The sequence below is a fragment of the Vicia villosa genome, linkage group LG7, assembly GCF_029867415.1.
Source record: "Vicia villosa cultivar HV-30 ecotype Madison, WI linkage group LG7, Vvil1.0, whole genome shotgun sequence".
NCBI lineage: Eukaryota > Viridiplantae > Streptophyta > Magnoliopsida > Fabales > Fabaceae > Vicia > Vicia villosa.
Genome location: NC_081186.1, coordinates 78,675,888 through 78,690,788, shown reverse-complemented (window position 1 = coordinate 78,690,788; position 14,901 = coordinate 78,675,888). Strand labels below are relative to the sequence as shown.

General features: G+C 34.9%; 1 protein-coding gene across 1 annotated transcript; it reads left to right on the top strand.

The window, feature by feature from the left end:
• The first annotated feature begins 5,848 nt into the window (after positions 1-5,848).
• LOC131617552 (transcription factor MYB1-like) lies at positions 5,849-7,021 on the top strand. Its single transcript, XM_058888823.1, has 3 exons — positions 5,849-5,966; positions 6,270-6,399; positions 6,490-7,021. The coding sequence occupies exons 1-3, from the start codon at positions 5,849-5,851 to the stop codon at positions 7,019-7,021; spliced, it is 780 nt and encodes a 259-aa protein (XP_058744806.1).
• Positions 7,022-14,901: the final 7,880 nt, after the last annotated feature.

Here is a 14,901-nt window from a genome sequence, read left to right as displayed (position 1 = left end):
TGTAAACGCGTTCTATTTTGCAGCAGATACATGAGCACCACTTCATTTCTTTCAATTCTCGAATATCCTCCTGCCCTTGGTCGAATGATTTTTGAGATTACCCAATTCAAGAGCCTAGGATCTCGCTTCAAATGACCAGCTGTTATTGTTTCATTTGATCTGTCAAATACAGAAGGATCTTTGAGGATTGACTTCATGTAGGCCTCATGGTCATAGTTTCCCGGTACATCCCCGTCTACCATACGGAGTTCATCACCAACGATTGTCAGACCAAAGATACTAATCCAGACCCGTTTGTCAACAACATGCGACCTAGATCCCATTTTGAAACGGAAATTACAACCGTCCCCTTTTGTAAATCCTGCATAGAAAGCCCTAACGGTGTTTTCACAGTACGGGGTATCACATTGCACTAAGGGATGGATATTTTGATGTTCAATTAACACAGCGACATCAGGGATATGCATGTTTTCGACAAGATTTGGATCATAAGTATATTGCTTAACAATTTTCCTTTTCATCTACCACTTCTCAAAGTTTTCTCTACAATCAGGACGAACAAGAGCACTTACCGGTTGAGATGATGAACTGGAAGCAATTTCCTTTCCTTTTCTTGATTTTGGAGGCATGGTTGGAGATGCTTTGAGTGAGAGAGGGATGATATTTTGACAATTTTGAGTTTGAGGAATTAGGGTTAGCCGTACCAAAAGAGATGAGAATGAGAGGGAATGCAAGAATGGAATGTTTTGAATGAATGATATTGGGTCGGGTCGACCTAACAGACCCAAATATGGAAAAATTAACGCAGTAGGTCGACCTAAAGTGAAGCTGGGTCGACCTAACAGAAGTAACAAAACAAATGACCAAATTAGGTCGACCTAAATTGTGAGTAGGTCGACGCAACTGGACCTTTTTAGTTTTTCTAAAGAATCTTCTTATGTAGGTCGACTCAAATACAGAGTAGGTCGACCTAAGTTTCTTTCAATGATGAAAATGCCTTAGAAATGTTTCTATATGATGTATTTTTGTTTTGTCATTTGCTTGAATGCACAACCATTGTATGTTATGAATGAAAATGATGAACACATATACATAAGTATTTGAGAAGAGTAGATAAGAGCACATGAAGTCACTATAAGCATGTTAATTGATAGCATATTATAGCATCAATAAAATTTTTGGAAGTGAACAATAAACATGTTACCGCTTTCTCAATATGTAGGTGTTTTGTCATCATTGTGTGGAGTCTTCTTGTCAGTGTGCCATACTCCTAGATTTGATGATGAATTGTTTTGATGGAATGTTTCACAGTTTGATTTTTGCGAAAAACTTATCTAGTATCGATTACTCGATGTTCTCCCGGATGCGGGACATAGTCCCAAACAATATTCTGCTAAGAATAGGTTTAAAATCTCTTTGCAATGCAACTTGCCAATTTGCACATCAAGTACTGCGTCCTATGTATTTTTCGGAATATCTGTATTTGTAATGTATCTCATACATTTGCGATGGCCAGGACACCTACATTTCCTTTGCCAAGTATGGTTCTTCAATCTGTCTTCATAGATGACATACCAAGATTGGTATGTCTTCCTTTATGTGTCTTGAGCACCAGCTGTCAAGGAACCACCACCGTTCGGCGATGTCAAGACACTTTTCCTGCGAGATTAAATTAGAGTGGAAGGTCCCCAATCTTCATTGGGTCCTGGATGGTGAGTACACAATTTGTTGCACTTAGGCAACCATTGAAATACTCCTTTAGGAACTAAAATTCTCCTAAATTTGCATTTTTCAATGGTATGTCCCTTTTTGCAACAATAATGACAGGTAATATGATGAGAATATGGAGTTTTGCTAGTTGATACTTTTGGTACAAAAGTGTATTTACTATATAAAGGAGTATACGATCTTTTGAACTTGTTTGGATCAACCGCAAAAGTCACTTTTGGTTGTAGAGCCTTGTCTAACTTGGCTTTTAGATCTCTCACTTCTTTTTGCCAAATGTGACATGTCTCACAACCAAACCATGATGTAGGATCTATTTCAACTTTGTCCTTTTGAATGTCTAGCATAGATTGTTTTAAAGCTTCCATATCCTTTTCGGTTTTCTCAACTTTTGATTCAAGATATGAAAATATTTTCTTATTTGAGGCCAAAAGTTTGAAAGCTTTAATTGCATCTCTATGTAATTCTTCAAAGGCAAGTTTTAGTTGAGAATGAGATACCTTATCTACGAGTTCAGGTTTAAGATGACTTACAGCTTTCTTTTTCTTGTTTTGATGAGCCATGAAACATAGGTTTGCTGATTCTTCTTCATCGCTTGATGAGCTTTCACTAGATGAATCACTTTCCCATGCTATGTAAGCTCTTTTAGATTTGTTATGACCTTTGCTTTGGTTCTTCTCCTTTTCTTTCTTAAGATATGGACAATCCGGTTTGTAGTGACCGGCTTTCCCACAATTGAAGCAAAGACCTTTGATCTTTCCTTTGTTGTCGTCATCTTGTTTGAACATGTTTGATTGCTTTCTATAGTTGATCAAGCCTTTGTCGGAATGTTTTGCTCCATTTTTCTTTAGATATTTGTTGTATCTTCGCACAAACAGTCCCATTTCCTCATCATCGGAGTCTTCGTCATCACTTGTGTCACTATCCTTTGGCTCTCGTTTTGAGGTCTTGGAGCTCGAAGCTTTTAGAGCTATTGACTTCTTCTCTACCTATTTCTCCATGTTCTTTTCTTTCTTTGTCCTCTTCTCATGCATGTCAAGGCATTTAAGATGCTGTTCATGTTCCTCTAGTTTACCAAAAAGAGTGGTAATGTCTAAAGTGTTGAGATCATTTGCTTCCTTAATTGCTGTAACTTTAGGTTGCCATTCCCTGTTCAAACATCTTAAGATTTTGTTAGTAGCAACTGCATTGGAAACAGGTCTATCAAGAGAATTTAATCGATTTTTCAGATGAACGAATCTCTTCTGCATGTTTTCGATGGATTCACCATCTTCCATGTGGAAGAGTTCGAACTCTTGAGTTAACGTATTGATCCTAGCTAGTTTGACATCATCCGTTCCCTCGTGGGCAACTTGCAATGTGTCCCACATAGCTTTAGCTGATCTACAATGGGAAACGCGATAGTATTCATCAACTCCTAGAGCTGAGATTAGAATGTTTCTCGCTTTCCAATCGTATGCATATCTCTTTTCATCTTCAGCATTCCAAGTATCTTCTGGTTTTGGAACAACTGCACCAGCTGCATTTGTCATGGTGATCTGAAATGGACCATTGACAATAGCTGTCCAGATGTTCCTATCAATTGCATTGATATGGACACACATACAATCCTTCCAATAGCCGTAGTTTTCGCCGTTGAAAACTGGAGCTCTATTATGAGCCCCTTTAGGTCCGGAAGCCATCTTTCCAATAAGTGTTTCACGTAGCACGGAATAAACCAGAGCTCTTGATGCCACTTGTTAGACGCTGGCCTTAGGATCTAGAGGGGGGGGGGGGGTGAATAGATCGTTCACAGTTTTACGGATTTAAACGAATTTTCAGCGGAAGTGAATTCTGAATCGACTCGCGTCTATTCCGAACCACTATCGAAACGATTATATATGTGTTTAAAAAACCAGTCAAAGACTTGAAGTAAATGATAAGAGTATATGTCGCAGAATCAAGATGTTTCTCTTATGAAAATCAGATTAACTTTTTGTATGATGGACAATGTTTGCAATGCAGTAAGAGTGATAGAAACAAATATACAAACACTTGGTGATAATGATCAAATTGAAGGTAATTCAATGTGTGATGGATTGTGATGTTTATGAACGAACTTAATTCACAATCTTAACACTCGAATCGTTGATCAATTTGCTATTATAACCAAATATGAACAGAATGTAAATGAAAAAGTAAAAGCGACAAGAACACGATATTTGTTTAGGCAATTCGTCGATCGTCCTTGCTACGACTACGTCTGCCCCCAATTCCAAATTGAAATTGGGTAATCTTTCATTAATGTTGAAAGTAGTATATACAAAGAAGATAACAAAGCGATAAACGATAAACCAATTATGTCGATCCTTTGAATCTTCTTCCCCCTTAATCTTGAGCCAGATCAAGGTTATCCAAGAGCTTCACTTTGATTCCCTTCTGCAGTGTCTTGATTCCTTGAACTCCCCGTTCCTCAATCGTTACACTCAGCCGAATCCTCAATGAACGCCTCTTGATAAAAACCCCCAAGAACCACCCGTCGTGGAGGACAAAACCCGCAGATTTTATTCACCAACAAACCCCACAAACCTTCACCCACTAGGAATCTTCAATTCCGTTCCATGGACGTTATCGAACTCATCACTAACCCGCAACGCAAGAATGATTATGTGTAATTGTGTTGGAGATGATGAAGAACGAAGATGAGAAGCGTTTGTGTATCTTTCAGTCGTTGGTGTTGCTTGAATAATTACCCTTGCACAATATATATGATTGCATAACAGTTAGAACCAAGAAAAACTGATTTTTGAACTTTCTTGATCAGTTAGGTCGACCACTTGTAGTGCTTAGGTCGACCTACCAGAGCTTGCAGAATTTTGCTCCCAGTTAGATCGACCTGTTGAAGGAGTAGGTCGACCAGAATCCTCTTCTGATGCATTCTGGGGACATTTTCACAGATTAGGTCGACCTAGTTGATGTGTAGGTCGACCTAACAGGCTGGTATGTAAAATTCATCAATTTAGGTCGACCTAAATGATGTGTGGGTCGACCTAGCAGGAGTATATGAATTTTTCTCCATTTTAGGTCGACCTGGGTTGATGGTAGGTCGACCTAACTGCTGTTTTTCTGCATTCTTTTTGTTTAGCTTGTGTTGAGTCAACCTTTATGCATAGTAGATCATCCTGTGCTTTCATGAGTGATTAAATGCTTTGCTTTTCCGATTCCTCCTTGTTGTTTGGATGCTGATTCCTCCTTGTTGTTTGGATGCTCATTTGAGTTTGCCATAAATCAAAAACATCTTAGAGTGTGATCTTGTATTCACAATCACGAGTTTATAGCTTATTTTATTAATTTATAGCTTATTTTTTTTAGTACTATTACTCATTATATAAAATAAATTTGTAGACAAGACAACAATAATAAAAATATTAATATTAATATTATGTAATGAAATATACGTTAAACAAACAGTGTGTCTGGTCATAAAAACAGATAATATATTCATGGTTAGATATTAATGATTCTTATTGAACGATAGTTTTTTAATATTCTAAGAGTTAATAGTAGTTTACCCTGTAATATGAGCGTGTTTTGATTTATCTCCCACCGTTGCCAAAAGCAGGTTTTAGTAACGTTTTTTTTTGAAAAAACCGTTGCCAAAAGGTTGGAAGGGGGAGAAAGCAAAATTTGCTAATATTATAGGGGTGAATTACTATTAACCCATATTTTAATTGTTTTTCTATAATTGTGTCCAGCTCCTGTCGAAACACAAGCACTGAAAAGTCGAGTCACAAAAAAAACCTGTTTTACTGCTAATATTTGTGGGGTGATAATTATTCAAAACATTTAACATTGTTTATAAAATTGCGTACATAAAATTAAAAAGTGTGTTTACTCTACTAATCATAAATAAATTATGTGACTCAGCGTATGTGATACTCAATGCCGTACCAACTCATATGTCTCTCAAAAAATTAACATACTTTAAGGTGAAAATGAAAGAAAAAGATAAGTGGTCCATTCTCTTAATTTATCTCTACGCATAGCAGATATAAATATGTGATGCCAACAGATCACATGCCTTGCTATATTTGTCCATGGACAATTAATCTAGGAAAGTACTATATTTGATGAAATTGCATTTATGGAGAATATTAGAGGTATGAGAAAAGGTGCATGGACACATGAGGAAGACAAGCTACTCAAGGCTTGCATTAACAAGTATGGTGAAGGAAAATGGCATTTAGTTCCTCAAAGAGCAGGTATTGATTATGAAACGTTTCTTATTTGTAAAAATGTAAATTAACTATGCATAACTAGTTTCTTTTCTAGAGATTAAAAGTAGTGCACTGAAAGTATAAAATAATTTTATACTATCATTCAATAAGAATTTATCAACCAGACATATCACATAACTTACTTTAAAATAATAGTATAATTTGGCAGAATTCATAGTCGTGATTGGTAGACGGTATAAAATTATTTTATAATGCCAGACATATTTTTTTTTCTTCTTTTCTATATGGATATGTTGTCAAAATATTTTGTTATACAAATATGTGTAGGATTGAATAGGTGCCGAAAAAGTTGTAGATTAAGGTGGTTAAATTATTTAAGCCCCGAGATCAACAGAGAAAGCTTTAGTGAAGATGAAGTTGATATGATCCTAAGAATGCACAAACTTCTGGGGAATAGGTAAGCTTCTAAGGCCAAATTTATACTAGATTTGTTTTTGATGGTGGCATAGTTTCATATTGTATATGCTTGAAATTTATTTATGTTTAGATGGGCATTGATTGCTGCAAGGCTTCCGGGTAGAACAGCTAATGATGTGAAGAATTATTGGCACACACACTTGCGCAAGAAGATGATTTCAAGAAAAACAGAAGACAAGAAAGAAAAAGAGAAACCTAATGAAACCATGAAAGCTCATGAAATTATTAAACCTCAACCTCGAACTTTTTCATCCCATTCACGTTGGTTGAATGGGAAAAATAATAATTTTGTGAAACAAATAGTGACGGTTTCGAATAAAGATGCTTCTACTGCAAATGATGGTGGTAACACAGAGACTATGGCGACAAATCAAAATGGTAGAGATTGTGTTGATGGCTTAGAACCAAGTCTAGGTAATGCCTCGATACCGAGTGCAACATGGTGGGATAGCTTGTTGAACTTGGGAGAGCAAGAATGTAGTGAGAAAAATGGAGCATGCTCTTTATTACCAGACGAAAATTTTGCTCTAGAGTTTCCAAAAGTGGATGATTTCTTTTGGGATTGCATGCTTTGTGATTTCGGTTCTGTTTGGGATATTTAGTTGGTTGTGTTGATTATATTTGTTTATCCAATAATATATTTTATTTAAGGAAAAATGTTGTTTTTGTTCAATAATTTATTATCATGTGTATGTTGTTTTATACAGTAATATTTTTTTGTGCAAGCAAGTTATATTAATAGTAAAGATTTTGGGAGAACACAAAATTTGTATTGAATGAAGATTTTGAAGAGCTTCCATAAAAATTTTAAATATCTTTTATGTTGTTATATTATTCTGAAAATTAAAAATATAGTAATAATACACACCATTTTATCATTCTATACAAAATCAAATTTTCATAAAATATGAAATGTTTTTCTATATTTTTTTAAAAATTCGTTTTCGGAAGTCCTTCATTCTTTTTCCCTCCAAACTCCCAAACAAAGCCTTAGAAAAAATTTATATTATTTAAGTGGTGAATCAAATAATCTTTATGTAATTCATCTATTAAAAATAAAAACAATTATATTTTGTGAAAATTGATTCTTGCAAAATGAATTGAAAATTTAGTAATCATTGATTTTACAAAATATGAGAAGCGATAAATAACACGGTAACAAGAATCTTGATGGATGAACCTTATATACATGACACTTTATTATTTGTTTGATAAAAATCGAAAAATCAAGAACAAAAACAGTATATTAAAGAATGGAATTGGTGAGCTCAAGGCTCTACATTGGTGAAAATGGCACAAGAAAAAAAAAACCAGAGTTCTAAGAACTCCTAAACCAAAGCTAAGCTCCTAATCCTAAACCATAGCTAAGCTCATAAATCAGAGGGAATCCTCTCCTAATTGTTTTCTACCAAACTTTTTTAATGTCTAATGATTTTCTTCCCTTTTCTTTTATAATAGAAAATTCCTTAAAATCAGGGAATGCTCTAACTAAATATTATTCTTACAACTTTTAGAAGTTATGGTGATGTGAATTGACCTAATTGATTGAGTCATCACACATATAAGAACTCAGAATCCTTTCCCTACCACCTCCTTTAGAAACAACCTTGTCCTCAAGGCTAGCAAGGACTCGTGGATCTTTTAACAAAGCTTCCAGTTCCCAGCTTATGAATAGTTTGTTCCCATATACTTTTTCAATTTTTTTTGGGTTAGAGTGTGCTTATTGCTGAAACACTTATTGAGATATATAGGGCTGAGATCTCTTTGATCTAATGGCTGTAGTTTGTTTCTGTTTTACACGTGCTGTATAAATACTTCATTGATAGCTTTGTACTCTTATCCAAAAATGTGTGAATAACAACCATTCTTGAGATCCCTTTTTCTGTTGCATTCTGTTAGTTTTCTGTTATGCTTCCCCTCTCTGTTGCAATTCCTTTTACTTCAATATGGTATCAGTGAGCCTATAAATCCATGGCTCCTCCACGCACCTCCGTCAACTCCGGCGGTTCCTCCGATCCAGTTTCCGATCCCGCGAGTCCGTATTACGTTCATCCTAGCGATGGACCTGCTTCTGTATCAATCACACCTGTTCTTAACGGTTCAAACTACCACAGTTGGGCGCGATCAATGCGCAGAGCTCTCGGTGCAAAGATGAAGTTTGATTTCGTCGATGGCTCGATCGCAATTCCCACAGATCCGTTTGAACCTTCCTTCCGTGCTTGGACTCGATGCAACATGTTAGTTCATTCTTGGATTATGCGCTCCGTCTCCGAATCAATTGGCCAGTCGATAGTCTTCATGGAGAACGCCATTGATGTTTGGAATGATTTACGAGAGCGCTTCGCACAAGGTGATTTGGTTCGCATTTCTGAGTTACAGCAAGAAATCTATTCTTTGAAGCAAGATCGTCGCACGGTAACTGAATTTTTCTCCTAACTCAAGATCCTTTGGGAAGAATTAGAAATGTACATGCCTATACCTCATTGTAGTTGCCGAGTTCGATGTTCTTGTGATGCTATGCGCACTGCTAGATCTAACCATAATCTGTTGTGTGTGATACGTTTTTTAACTGGTTTGAATGATGATTTCAATGTAGTAAAATCACAGATTCTTCTTCTTGATCCTTTGCCAAGTTTAAATAAGATTTTTTCCATGGTGATTCAACATGAACGCCAAATTACACCTATGCCTGTTCCTAATGATGATGAATCAAAGATTTTGATTAATGCTGTAGATCAGAGAAAGCCCTCATTCAAGAAAAATGGACAGAGAGTTTGTACTTTCTGTGGCAAATCTGGACATACCATTGACACATGTTATCGCAAGCATGGTGTTCCTCCTCATTTGCAACGTAATTCCAATTCTAATGCTCACAATGCTGCTACAGAAAACCCTGACAATTTGAGCCCTGAGGTTCAGAGTGAGACTACTACTCATTCATCTCCTCAACTTACTACAGAACAATATCAAACCCTTATTTCTCTGCTTCAGAATTCCAATATCAGTAGCCAGTCAAGTGCTTCAAACCAGGTGAGGACTTTCCAGACTGCTCCTGACACAGGTAACATATTCACTTCAGTGTGCTTGCATAATTCTACCCTTAACTCTTGGATTATGGACTCAGGTGCAAGTGATCATATATGTGGATCCCTTAGCTGGTTTCAATCTGTCAAAGATATCACCCCTGTCAATATTAGGTTACCTAATGGCAATTTTTCCATAGCTAAACAAAAAGGAACCATTCAATTTTCTTCTGATTTTAGAATTAAGAATGTCTTGTATGTGCCTCAGTTCTCACTGAATCTTATCTCTGTTTCTAAACTTTGTTTTGAATTGCCTTGTACTGTCCAATTCACAAAATTTCAATGCTTGATTCAGGATCCTCACTCACAGAAGATGATTGGTTCTGCTGACTTCATGGAGGGCTTGTATCACCTAAATCTGTCTAAAGCAAGGATGGCTACTGTTGCTGGTATCCCTACTTCAAATGCTGTTATCATCCCTGAGCAAGCTCTTTGGCATTTTAGGTTAGGGCACCTTTCAAATTCCAGGATGGCTATGCTGCATTCTGACTTTCCTTTCATAGTTCTAGATACCAAAGGCACTTGTGATGTATGCCACTTAGCCAAACATAGGAATTTACCTTACAAAAGTAGTCACAATAAAGCTGTAAAACCTTTTGACCTAATACATTTTGATATATGGGGGCCTCTTGCCATTAAATCTATTCATGGTTATTCATATTTTCTGACTGCTGTTGATGATTATAGTAGATACACTTGGCTCACTCTTATGAAATCCAAATCTGAAGTTAGACAACATATCATGAATTTTGTCTAGTTGATACACACACAACATGATACTCTTGTTAAAACTATCAGAACTGATAATGGTCAAGAGTTCTTGATGCCTAATTTTTACTTATCTAAAGGCATAGTTCATCAAACTAGCTGTGTGGAATCTCCCCAGCAAAATGGTAGAGTGGAGAGGAAACACCAACAAATTCTTAACATAGGTAGAGCTCTGCTTTTTCATTCTAATCTACCCAAACAATTTTGGTGCTATGTTGTTTCTCATGCTGTTTACATCATGAACAGGGTAGCTAGTCCCATCCTCAATAATACATCACCTTATTTCCTGATGCACAAAACATTACCTGATCTACACACCCTAAAAGTTTTTGGTTCTTTAGTCTATGCCTCCACATTACAATCTCATAGAACTAAACTTGACCAAAGGGGCAGAAAATGTGTCTTCTTAGGTTTTAAATCTGGCATGAAAGGAAGTATTCTTTATGATTTGAATAACAAAGAAATTTTTGTCTCCAGAAATACAAAACATCATGATAACATATTACCATATAACCCTATTTCAAAACCTTCAACCTGGACTTATCACTGTCCTATGCAGTCTATTACCACAACTGACAGTGCACAGTCTGATACTAATCAAACTAATACACCTCTGATTGATGTATCACCTACTGAACCTGTTCTCTTACCTACTCATGTACCTTCCCAACAAGACACATCACCTGCTAAACCCATTACTCAACAAAACATTCCCAAATCTCTCAAACCTGTCAGACAGAAACAGTCACCATCCTACTTAGCAGATTATGTGTGCAATGCCTCATATGATTCAACTGAATCATCATCTTCAGGTACTCTCTATCCTATTACTGCTTTTCATTCTTTTTCTAAACTTTCCCCTGCTCAATATGCCTTTTCTGTTTCTATTACACATAGTGTCGAACCAAAAACTTATAAAGAAGCCAGCCAGTCTAAGGAATGGTTAGCAGCTATAAGTTCTGAATTGTCAGCATTAGAAAAACTTGGCACTTGGATCATTGTTGACATACCTCCTCATGTTTAACCCATAGGTAATAGATGGGTCTTCAAAGTCAAACATAGGGCTGATGGTTCTATCGAAAGATATAAGGCACGATTAGTAGCCAAAGGCTACAATCAAATAGAGGGTCTGGATTTTTTTGACAGTTTCAGTCCTGCAGCAAAACTTACCACAGTCAGAATGTTACTTGCTTTAGCTTCCATCAATAATTGGCACTTACACCAATTAGATGTAAACAATGCATTCCTTCATGGGGATTTGCAAGAGGATGTTTATATGACTATACCTGATGGAGTAATCTGTAACAAACCTAATCAGGTTTGTAAATTACTCAAAAGCATATATGGCCTCAAACAATCCAGCAGAAAATGGTATGAGAAGTTAACATCTTTGCTGATCCAAGAAGGGTATACACAGTCTACTTCTGATTATTCATTATTCCCATTGAAAACTGCCACTGATTTTACTGCTCTATTAGTATATGTTGATAATGTTATACTAGCAGGCACCTCCCTTACTGAATTTCAAAGGATCAAGACCACTCTTGATCAAAAATTCAAAATCAAAGATTTAGGAGTTTTAAAGTATTTTTTGGGATTAGAAGTTGCACACTCCAAATCTGGCATCACCATTTCTCAAAGAAAATACTGTTTGGATCTCCTCAATGATTCTGGTTTGCTGGGATCCAAACCAGCAGCTACTCCTCTTGATCCTTCCATCAAACTTCACCAAGATAATGGTAAGCCTTATGAAAATATAGCAACTTACAGAAGATTGATTGGCAGGCTGTTGTATCTTAATACAACTCGACCATATATCACTTATGCCACCCAGCAATTAAGCCAGTTTCTTCATGCTCCAACCATGAGTCATTATCATGCAGCATGTAGAGTTATTCGATACCTCAAACACAATCCTGGCAGAGGTCTCTTCTTTCCCAGGAATTCAGAGGTGCAGCTCCTAGGTTACTCTGACTCTGATTGGGCAGGTTGCATAGATTCTCGTAAATCTATATCAGGCTACTGTTTTTTTCTTGGTTCCTCTTTGATTTCATGGCGTGCCAAGAAACAACAGACAATCTCCAGGTCTTCATCTGAAGCTGAATACAGAGCCCTTTCTACTGCAACTTGTGAATTACAGTGGCTTCTATATCTGTTCAGAGATTTGCAGATCACTTCTACAAGACAGCCAGTCCTTTACTGTGACAGTCAAAGTGCAATCCATATTGCTGCCAACCCCGTGTTCCATGAGAGAACCAAACATTTGGATATTGATTGCCATCTAGTATGAGAAAAGGTCCAACAGGGTATGCTAAGACTTCTACCAATTCCTACAGAAGAACAACTTGCTGATTTTCTAACCAAGGCATTGGCAGCTCCTAAATTCAACAGTTTTATTTCCAAGCTAGGCCTGATTGACATTTATCATGCTTAGCTTGAGGGAGGCTATTGAGATATATAGGGCTGAGATCTCTTTGATCTAATGGCTGTAGTTTGTTTCTGTTTTACACGTGCTGTATAAATACTTCATTGATAGCTTTGTACTCTTATCCAAAAATGTGTGAATAACAACCATTCTTGAGATCCCTTTTTCTGTTGCATTCTGTTAGTTTTCTGTTATGCTTCCCCTCTCTGTTGCAATTCCTTTTACTTCAATAACACTAGATTGTCTCTCCTTTTGAATTTTCCAGTCCCTGGGATTTTTACCATGTATCTTCACCGCTTGACTCTTTAAATCAAAACAAATGGCAATATCTTCACAATCTATTAGTAGAAGTCCAGACAGGCCCAAAAAACTACCAACAAACCCAAAAGGCTTAAGGATTATGTGTGAAGTCTCAAACTAATGCAGCAAGAAAATTACAGCAAATAAAACAAAGAATAGAAAATTAATATAAAGTGTAAGTAGCCATCTCAATATTTTTATGATTTTTTATTTATCAAATAGGTTATTTTATACTAAAAATTATAAACAAAATTAATAAACCATCAATTTTATTAAATTAATATACCTTGTCTTTATTTAATCTATCCATAAAATTAAAAATGTGATTTTAAAACAATTAACTTTTTAATTAAAATTAAAAGCTACTATATTTTATTGTTTTATTCACTGTGATAGTATATATATATATATATATATATATATATATATATATATATATATATATATATATATATATATATATATATATATATATATATATATATATATATATATATATATATAAAGGAGGGTTATATTGACTCCAAGAGTAAGTGTTCAACACTTACTCCAAATCATAACCATTGATTATCATTAATCCAATGGTTTTAATTAAAGTTTTATATAAAAAAAAATTTCCAAAAATAATTAGATTAAATGATCAATTAAAACCGTTAGTTTAATAAAAATCAATGGTTATGATTTGGAGTAAGTGTTGAACACTTAATCTTGGAGTCAATATAACTCTTCTCATATATATATATATATATATATATATATATATATATATATATATATATATATATATATATATATATATATATATATATATATATATATATATATATATATATGTATGTATATATATAAATATATAAATAAATAAATTGAGAGAGAGAGAGAATTTTGTGTTGTTAGAAGAAAGTGTTCAAGTAATAAAATAAAAAGATAAAATATAATAGTTCTTATTTGGTTAATATTTGTACATTATATTGTTGATACTATTTTAGCTTGATATTTATGATTTTGTTCATATTTGCATTAATATTGTTAATTATGTTTTACTTTAATTACTATTTTCATTCTTCTATTTATTGATTTTTGGCTTAAATGCCTGTTTGGTTGATATAAGTTAGTGAGTTTTTGATTTTCGTCTCTGTAAGTTTTTTTTTTATGTCCGAGTCATTATATTTCACTTTCACATTTGTTTTAGTTCCTAAAATCAAAATCTGCAGAAAAATTTGCAGAAAAACCTGCAAATTTTCATGCAAATTTTGGCTTTAGGGACTAAACCGCAAGCAAAAAATAAGATATAGAGACTCATACCAACAATAAAAACTTACAGAAACGAAAATCAAAAACTCGCTAATTTACAGGAACAAAAGGTACATTTAAGCCTTGACTTTTTAATTGTTATTAGTTGAGATCAATATATTGCTAATTAAATTAGTAGTTAGTTGTATTTTATTTTATTAGTCTACTGATCATATATTATTTGACAACAAAATTTATTTTGGGAAATATTTTATGGTTCTGTTTTATTTTATAAGTATAATAAAAAATATAATATATTGAACAAGTTATTTTTTTTAATAAGCAATATAATTAAAGGGAGCAAAAGGATGTTCCACCCCGAAACAAACAAAAAGCTCCTATATCTCAAAACACGAGAGCGGTAGAATATTCCAACAATAGAAATTACAAAGGTTCATCACCTTCTTATAGAAGGAACAAAGCCAACACCAAGAAGTGTAAACAATCTCCGTCATACACTCGGTGAAACTACAAGACTCATCTTTAAAAATTACCGCATTACGCTTGAGCCATAAACTCCAAACCGTAGCTAGCCAAACTACCACCGATATCATCCTCTTGGTCAAGCAATTAAAACTAACACAATTGTGGAAGAAATCCACAAACTCCTCTG